At 34.4% G+C, this 9,715-nt stretch overlaps 1 protein-coding gene across 1 annotated transcript; it reads right to left on the bottom strand.

Annotated features, from left to right (window-relative positions):
• Positions 1 to 3,273: 3,273 nt before the first annotated feature.
• On the bottom strand, positions 3,274 to 9,590 carry LOC111369823 (tubby-like F-box protein 3). The gene is made up of 6 exons (XM_022991490.1): positions 8,639 to 9,590; positions 5,759 to 5,846; positions 5,487 to 5,616; positions 5,227 to 5,406; positions 4,453 to 4,930; positions 3,274 to 3,732 (listed from the first exon to the last, which is right to left on the bottom strand). Exons 1-5 carry the CDS (start codon positions 8,987 to 8,989, stop codon positions 4,459 to 4,461), a joined length of 1,221 nt encoding a protein of 406 aa, XP_022847258.1. The 5' UTR covers positions 8,990 to 9,590; the 3' UTR covers positions 3,274 to 3,732; positions 4,453 to 4,458.
• Positions 9,591 to 9,715: the final 125 nt, after the last annotated feature.

The following is a 9,715-nucleotide window of genomic DNA, read 5'->3' as shown; positions in this document are numbered from 1 at the left end:
AATGCTGAAGCCCACATAGTTGCAAATAACACTTTATCCGATGGACTGCAAGAAATGAGTTTATCTGCAGTAGTGTTCGAATGCAACATGATAGAAAATACTAGAGAATGGTGGATTAACACCGGATAAGGGGATGTTCTCCAATTATCAAGAATTGAATGGGGAAAAACTATACATGAGAAATTCTGCAAGTTCCAAAGTTGAAGGACAAAGCAAAGTCACTTTGAAGATGACATCTGGGAAAGAACTCGTCATCAATAATGTTCTACATGTGCCGGATATATGAAAGAATTTAGTGTCCGAGTCTCTACTTAGCAAGAATGATTTTAAACTTGTATTTGTATCCGATAAATTTGTGTTGTCTAAGAATGAGATGTATGTAGGGAAATGATACACCAATTTGTATATGTATGTATGCATGTAGGACCCTATGGACATGGTTTTAGGTACACCAATTGCATTGAGCATTCATTCTCCTCTTACAATTCTCTCATTTCTAATTCCATAGCATTTTCATACATTTCCTTTGTAGAGAGGAAATTCTGTCAGAAGTTCGTCGGTTTCTTGTGGTTTGAAGTGCTGCTACCACAAATTGTGAATCCATTGTATCTTAGGAGACAAGTGTCATTCATCATAAGTACCGTAGTAGGGCAATTTGTCTTAAAAAAAAAAAGAGATAACGTCTCACCTTGGATTATTTTCTATTTCTACTCCTTCTTAATCCTAATTTTGCGTAATCGTTATACCAAAACTCTGTCCAAATTTCCATTCATATAAATTATATTTTGATCACGCTCTTGCAGGTTAAAACTGATCAAACAAATATATCTAAAAACAACCCTTACATAGTCCCTTTTATAAGTCGTCTCCAACATAGGATATCGATGAATCGAAGTGAAACGGGCTAGAGATTACTCTACTTTTATATTCAACTTGCCTAAATTCATTTAATTTAAAGTAACAGTTATTTTAAGAGGTTCAAATGCCATTTTGTTTAATTAGCTTAAGTTTGAGCTACTTTGTTCTTGTCGCAAGGTTAAGACGGTATTGAATTGGTTTACTTATTTAGGTTTCGATTGAGAATTAGATACCCCATTTTTGCATTCTATAATACTCGTTGCTTATACCTTTATTTTATAAGATAAAAACAAGTAATAGATTAGGTCAGCGTTTGAGGGTAGACCTTTATTTTGCAGGGAGCTAATCTGTTCCTTGGAGAGTCGCCTTAGGCACCATGTCATACTTCAAACTCGAAGACCTCGAGGTTAAATCTAGATCTCAAGTTTCATGGATGGGGAAATCTCATGTGGCGACCTCGGGCTAGAGGGTCCTCGAGGTTGGGTAGTTTCCATGATGAGTCAAGAAGTGTCAAGCTTCTGAAACTGAAGGTCGAGTTCGTGGGTGGTCAATTATGACCTTATCAATTACTTTTTTTTTTTTTCTCACATTGATCAAAAACAATTTTTCAATTTTAACGGTAAAATTAGTTTCAACTAGTTCAATGAATGTATTGATTATTACCTTTAATTTTTTACATTCTCTTGGTAATATATAAAGACAGGGTTTTAATACGCACGTTTTAATTTGAACTATTTTTGGGTGACAATCCCCTGAACGTTCGGGGGTGGTGTGGCACCCCCCCCCCCCAAAGGCACACAGGCGGCACCACACAATCCCCTGGACATCGCAGGCGGCACACCACAACCCTAGACGTCCAGACGGTTGTCCAAGGGGTTTTAGCCTATTTTTCTTTTTTTTTTTTTATTTCATCCAATATCGAGTTGTTTTACATGAAAAATTCTTCACTAAAGTCTTAAGTTACCTAATCCTCATATTATCAAACTTGTGTATTGATTAAAAACGTCTAATCAATATGATTATCTTGTGATCAACTTATGTCAAATCAATACAATTATTTACAAACCTAATTGCGTGATTAGGCGGCTAATTGGAAACATAATCTTAATACAAAGTAACGGACTGAAGAAACATGTGATTTGGTCAATTTGTTTAAGTCCACGTTAAAAAAAACAAAAAAAACAAAAAAAACAAAACGTGCAAATTTAATCAAACTTTAATAAAATAAAAAAAATAAAATATTACAATAAGTCTTAATGGCGTTTTAGAATGGATAACATAGATTAACCTAATCGTGTGAACTCGAGTAAGTGGTTTAGTCAAGTTTCATTTTCTTAGGGCATAGGCGCATAGACCTTTCGAAAATATAACAAAGCGCGTAAAATGGACATAGTGACATTAATAGTAGGTCGAATTCTAGTATCCAACAAGAAATTAGAATAGTAAAAAGTGGTGTACAATTGAATTTTTTTTTTTTTCATTATAATTCAACGATCGAGTGAGTTAGATTCGAGAAAGTGAAGTCAATCATCAATCCAAAAACTTATGTTAAATTTTTAGATGCGTAATAAGAATATAAGAATGGTGGAAATAAGGTCGATCCAATGTTCATTATAAATTCTAAAAAGTTACGAACAAATACAACATTCTCAACAAGACATACACACGAATTAAAGCCTCGAGAGAAAGCGCAAATAAACAAGGCAAGTTATGGACGACTATAAGGACTGGCCTAAGATATTCATAACGATTTTTAGTTCATTTTTGATAAAATTAGATGGAATATCGAGTTGAATTGTTCTAAATCCCATAAAATGTGTGATTAAAATTGATTGTCGACTTTAACTTAAATTTGAATTCACTATGTAGTTGAATCAATGTGTTACAACATGCAATATCATGTCACACATTTCACTATCTGTTTTCACTGGCGCTGCCGACATCATTTGTAACAATATATATCAAACAATTTGCCGTCTATTTTTAGCATCATGATAATGTCTATCCCCAACCACACCCCACGACTTGTAACATTCATTTGTGAAACAATATATTACTCGTTCCTTCACATATACACAGACTGACTTTCCTTATTTTCTTGTCCCAATTATACAGCCATTTTTTTTTTATTGAAAATATTTTGTTTTGTTTGTTTATTAATATACCCTTATTTAATTTGTTTAGTTACAACGAATTTTTCCCATTTAATACAAATATAAATAAGGGTAAACTATGAATGTTTTCAACAAAAATTGTTTTTCCAATATTTGTGTGAAGAAACAAAATCATCCTATATAAATGAGTCGGAGAGAGTATATGATTCCAAATTTCCACGCCTCGTGAACTAATAAAGAACAAATTTCTATGTAACCACAAACAAAAACAAGAAATGAAAAGAAAACCAAAATATACGACTGGATCCGAAGTCACCAACTTAGGAAATGGGGATTCATGGTCTCCAATTTACCCCGTCCAGGTAAACTCTAATTACACAAGATAGAATTGATTGAGATAAAGAAAAAAAAAAGAGAAGATTTTCCCCAACTTCTTGGATAAGCTGGTAAAAATCTCCAATCCAAGACAACTTTCATTGTGGTAACAATTGTAAAATCCAAATTCCTAAATCATAAACTAGTAGAGAAGAACAAGGGTGTAAATCACACAGCCCAAATAGCTAAGAGTAAATGATTCAAGCAGTTACGTACAGGAACAAACAAGAAAACCAAAAAGAACAAAATAAAGAGAAAAGAGAACTAGGGAGTCCTGCGAAATTTAAAGAGCCACACATTTAGAAAAAATAAAAATAAAAATGCAGCTACTGGAATTTGCCGGTATTGTATGCATGTAACTCTCATGTTGCCTCCCAAGCTGGACCTGCGTGGTTCAAGCTAGGAGCTAAGAGAACCTAAAATCAAAAGCAGTCTAGGATAAAAATGCTTTTTATTAAGAGAACATTAACCTCGAGTGACCTGATAATCATTAGTCAATTATGTATCAAACGGCAGATGGTCTCAATTGGCACTATATATGTGTGGGGATATCATCTAAGACTAGCGGTGAGTGAGTTGACTGCTCAGTTGTCAACTAGGGGCAGATAAGAGGAGAGGGCGTATGGTGCCCAAGTTTCTAATATTCAACACGTAATTCTGACAAAATCTTCAGAAAAAATAGATGGTTTTACCCTCAAAATTTTTGGAGAAACTGGAGTATAGTTCTTGTCAATCTATGTCTCCCCTAGCCTAAAATCCTAAGATTCGTCAATGCTATCTATCAACCGTGATATGGTATAAGACAATTTTTTATGCCTAGTAGTTTCATATTAAGATAACAAGAAGGTGCAACCATTAGAAACAATTTGCATAGTACTGTACTATGCATTAATGTGCCTTTACTAAGATTATAATCTAAGTAAAAATAGAAGGTCCTGGAAGTATAATTGATGGATTTGGGTCTCAAGCGTAGGGTTGTCTGATCATACTCGAATGCAACTACTTATTTACTCATCTGACAATAAATACAGACCAGAAGCGAACGAACATGTAGCAGTTTTCAATTTTGTCAATTCAGATATTGGCATTAAGAATAGCACTGAACCTGATGTCATTCGCAGGCAATTTTGGTATCAAAGCTGCTGAGACAAATGGCAAATGCCTGGAAAGCAGATATTGGATATTGATAGTCCATGGTGAACACATCCGTTCCCACTTTCCCAAACTGGAGAATAACATTCTCGAGCTCTTGTCCACCAGATTCATTCGTAATAGATACAACAAGCTGAAAGTTCTTTACAGAAGCAACCGTCACACGTCCATTGAAATTGAGACACCAACATTGGAGTTGCTCATGCCATCTAGGAGCCTTGTTTTTCAGAACTAGCCTTTCATCTCTTTCAGGCGACAATGATCCAGAAGGAAAACTATATGTACGAGTTGATTTTGATCTGAAGAATGGGAGGGCTGGGAAGGAATCTAAATTTCCAGTCAGAAATTCAGTTTGTGTGGGAGCCATACCTCCTGGTTCAATAGCAGAAGCAGGTATAGCGTCCATGACACACTGCATCCGCCTAGGACCCCTATATCGACAATATATACTTGGATAAGGAAGTAAATTTTGGTTTTTTACTAAAGAATATAATCTTATTGGAACTGTCCGTTTCCAATTCATGCTTTGGAACCCTATCACACCCCAGATATTATAGAAGGCATAGTAAAAGAGCAATGTATACCACAACAATATTTATCAATACGCAAAAAGGGGAACTGCTCAATTCTTTTTCAAAACTGAACAATTTTAAGAATGCAAGTCATTTTTCATTTCATCCGACAATGTCCATCGTGAAATAATTATGACAAAGCACTAATCTCTCACCTTGAACCCAAGACGTTCAATTCATACGAAATGTGCGCCACAGGATAGTTTCCAGCAGGGACCCTGGGAGAGACCTGTCTCATTCCAATTAACCTTGTGGAACGAGATTTAGTGACTCTGGCTCCAGCAATTGGTGGCTGTGCATCATAGATTATGAACTTGGTTCCCAAAAAATTAGATCTGCCATTGTTAGAAATGATGAAATTTAAAATCTGCAAATTCAATTTATGGAGAAACAATGCAGTATAAAAGTCGATTACCTCAACTTGCCAATGTAGGTGCTGCTTCCCTTTGACACATTGTCAGCATTTAGAGATAATATGTAATCTGTATATGTTGGTCGTTTACATCTTCGAGCAATAAGTAGGAATTTCCCATCATCATTAGAAGCTTCCAGAAGGCAAAATGGTGCAAAATGCATATTAGATGTAAAATGGTGCTTGGTATTTAAATTTGATGCCTAAATTTTTGGATAGACAAATGTAAGTGTAAAATAAATTGAGAACGCATGGAACTATTAGTTGGCTTTCACCTTGATTCAGATTGAGGTAAAGGCGATATGTTTGGTTACTACGATCCCGCTTTATGAAACACTGAATTAGGGTGTCTCTAGGACCAGGCTGCAGAAATAACAAAGAAAGATTTTCAGTATGCACTAGAGACGGGAACTAAAATAACCAATGAAATGGACCGGTTAGTAAATTTTGCAGCAGAAATAACAACACGAAACTCTTAATGGGACTGTCAAACTCCAATTTCTTTCAAGGCAATTAAATGATTTCTCGTTAAATGAATGCAAATTATTAAATTCCACATGAACATCCATTCTCATTATAAATAATCTTTACCAAACCTTAATATGTTATTGATGTATATGTTGATAACATCAGCTTTTGCTGTGCTGAAAAAAGATTAACTAGGAGAAATAATTGTTGTATGTTACAAAATCAAAATTTGAATTAAACAAAAGTGCTTTAGAAAACGTGTTACAACGATAAAAGATTGCCCACAAAGCATAAATGCAAATTATTAAATTCCACATGAACATCCATTCTCATTATAAATAATCTTTACCAAACCTTAATATGTTATTGATGTATATGTTGATAACATCAGCTTTTGCTGTGCTGAAAAAAGATTAACTAGGAGAAATAATTGTTGTATGTTACAAAATCAAAATTTGAATTAAACAAAAGTGCTTTAGAAAACGTGTTACAACGATAAAAGATTGCCCACAAAGCATTGCCATCCTATGTTTCTAGAACTCTCCACTTCGGAGGAAGTGCCCTTGTCTACGTGATATGACAAAGATAAAGGTATGAGATCTGTCTTGGATCCTTTAACTATAAAGGGGACATTTTCTATTGTTTTTATTATTTGATTTAAAATGATATATAATTATTATCTCACATTTCTAGAAAATGATTTAAATCAAGTCACCTTTCCTACAGACAAGCACATGGCCATTTCGTGTTAGATTGTAACCATTCAAGAAATATAGACATTCAGAAAGATTGACAACAAAAGGTATAAAACCACATGTACCCTCTGACTTTGTACACTATCAGTCTCAAAATTCCCAAAGTGAACACATGTTGAACCACTGCCAGTGTTCATGTGGAGTAAAAACCAAATTCTTAGGACCTGTTAACCATGTTTAGCAAAGTCAGAATTTTAGACCAAAGAGGTTTAGCTCATCTCGTTCTAGTAAAAGTTGTTACTGGGGTGGATCCATTTATACAAGTTTGCCAAATTCAGGTGGTAAATATACAAACTCTTCTATTTCATCATGATTGGTGAACAAAGAAGAAACATGAATATAAACTAAGGGCTGGTAAATTGGAATTTAGATCCATACTAAAAATTTAGATCAGTACAACATATATGTGATAAATGAGACTAAAAAATTTCAAGCCTCAGTTATTACTAGTACACTGAAGCTCAAAAGTGCTTCTGATGAACTAATTTAAGAGAGTTCAAGTTGTTTGGTCAATTTACACTAATTTAATATTTATTACTTAAAATAGTTGAGCTTGAATGAACATTAAATAATTTTGAATTTAGGAAACTTTCTAAGCTAAGCCCCTTTTTATTTCTGACCAGCTTTGAAAGGGATCTAAACGTGTTGATCTTTTGCCAAGCCTGAGTTACTAAGACTATAAAACCTATTGCCTTACTTTCCTCAACATTCAAAATCACCAAATTCAACAGAGATGCACATCATCTCACCCTCAGATATTTATGGTTTCTTCAAATGACACAACTTGCCCTGTTTACAAGGGAAAAAAAAATAAAAGACAATTATATAGCAAAAACTACGTTAAAAAAACTTTCAACAAACATTGTCAGTCTCTAACTTACAGAAAGACCAGAATACAAGGGCGAGCGTAATGATGATATTGGAATTATAGAGCTACACCAAATCCAGAGCATTAAAGATAAAAAAGAATTTGATTAGTAGCAATGTGATCACATGAAGAAGGACTAATTGTTTCAACAAATTATTTAAGGAAAGATATTATCTAAATATTTAGACTCCGTTCAAAAAGAATTTATAAACTGGTTAATTTTTAAATAAATAGAAATGAGTGGTGAATATGTATATAGTACTTGTGAGTCCAATGGAAAAGTGTGATTGTTTGACCATTTATAAATGATTTATAAATTTTGCCCAACGGAGGTCTACTGAGATCACTCCGATTGCATAGTTCTACCACAAAAAAAGATTCTCATACCCAACTCCAAAGGGAAAAGGCCTAGTTTGTCGTTCGTTGTATTTATAAACATTGAAAAGTTTATCTACTATATAATTTCAATGTGTTTTTCGTCAATCATTAAGATGATGGACCCCAACACATTTAGATATACTTTTTTGTATAGTATTTATAGCAAGTTTGATGCTTGGAATGATAATTGCCATCAAGCATTGAGAATCAGTCTGCATATCATAGATATAATTATTTAAACAAAACCTGATGTCTCGCTAATTGATGGGAAGGCCATATATATAGTATACTTTTCATTTGTAATCACGGATGGAAAAACAGAATGGTACATATAAAAAATAAAATCCCTCCAATCCCATAATTTCTGAAAATTATGGCAGTAAATAAATAAACACAAGCACATTCCTAACCCACACAACAAAATTCACCTCTCAATTCATGTTGACCGAATATCAATTGGAGTAATCAAAAAGCATTTTCAAACAAACCACATTTTTCGTCATGATTTATGGTATATTCCAATATAGGAAGCAAGTTGACACATTAAAAAGAAAAATGACACCTAAGTTTTATCAACTTGTCCACTTGATGTTGGTCAGACAAACTAAATATATAATGTAGCATCTATAATAGTCTAAAAGTAACAAGGAAAGACTAAAACAAATGCTCAGCGAATGGAACCTAACCTGCTTCAGGGAAATGGGGAAAGTTAACTTGCTAGAGACTTCCAGGGTTCTAACAATTTCCTTCATGATTTCTCTCCAGCTCCTACAAACACCAGCACAAGCAACCACATTCTTCCTTGGAGGCCATGTACACTCGGACTCCTCAATCCGCATCAACACGTCCCTCAATAGCTCGGGCGGCATATTGGCCCAACAACTCTGATTCAAAGCATCTGTTGAAGTCATCGAACTATCCTGAACTGCCCGGTGAGACCTTGACCTCAACCCATAACCAAACTTCGCATCAAACCCTTTTCGAGATATACTCCCAAACTCCCCCTTCATGTCCTGAAGTAGACTCCTAAATGACATATTATCCTAACACTAATATGAGCTCCAAACAAGATATGTATCTATATGCTGTTAATTTCAATGATTAATGGGCAGATCCTAGTTGAATTGATATAACCAACCAATATGCCCTCTACAAATCCTCTCTTAAAACTGCACTTTAACACCCAGAAATCAAATTGCTATACCTACACAAAAAAGGCTTTAAAAATTTGGACGATAATCCTGACAGTGTTATGAGCTACATATCATGAACAAATTAAACCATGTTTCTCATAAGAAATGTTCACTAATAGTCCCAGAACTAAAGCTCCAATCTTCAGCAAAAATTCCACATAAATACATAAAATCGTCAATCTAAAGATCAGCAAAAGTATAACAAGCTCACAACATCAAAACGATCGTTCCAAGAGCTGTACAGATCTGTACATAACTGAGAAATCTTAGAAACGCTAATTTTTTTACAAAATCTGTAGGGTGAACCCAATTGGGATTATTAGAGATTAATTCATTGTGAGGGTTGTGCAAATTCTACAGAGTAAAGGCGAATGCTATAGGAATTGGGTTTATTGTCAACTTTTTTTGTGCAGCTTTTCGACCTGGGTTTGTCCGCTCACGCTAATAGTGTTGAACTTGTCAGTTTCAATGTCTTATCGGGTCGGATTTCAGTGGATCTGTATCCAATACAGGATCCGGAGCGAATTAATAATTTGTAAAATGCATATCATAGTTAATAGTAATATAGAT

The sequence above is a fragment of the Olea europaea genome, chromosome 20 (assembly GCF_002742605.1).
Source record: "Olea europaea var. sylvestris chromosome 20, O_europaea_v1, whole genome shotgun sequence".
Classification (NCBI taxonomy): Eukaryota; Viridiplantae; Streptophyta; class Magnoliopsida; order Lamiales; family Oleaceae; genus Olea; species Olea europaea.
Note: the sequence above shows the minus strand (reverse complement) of the source record. Positions and strands in the feature narration are given on the sequence as shown.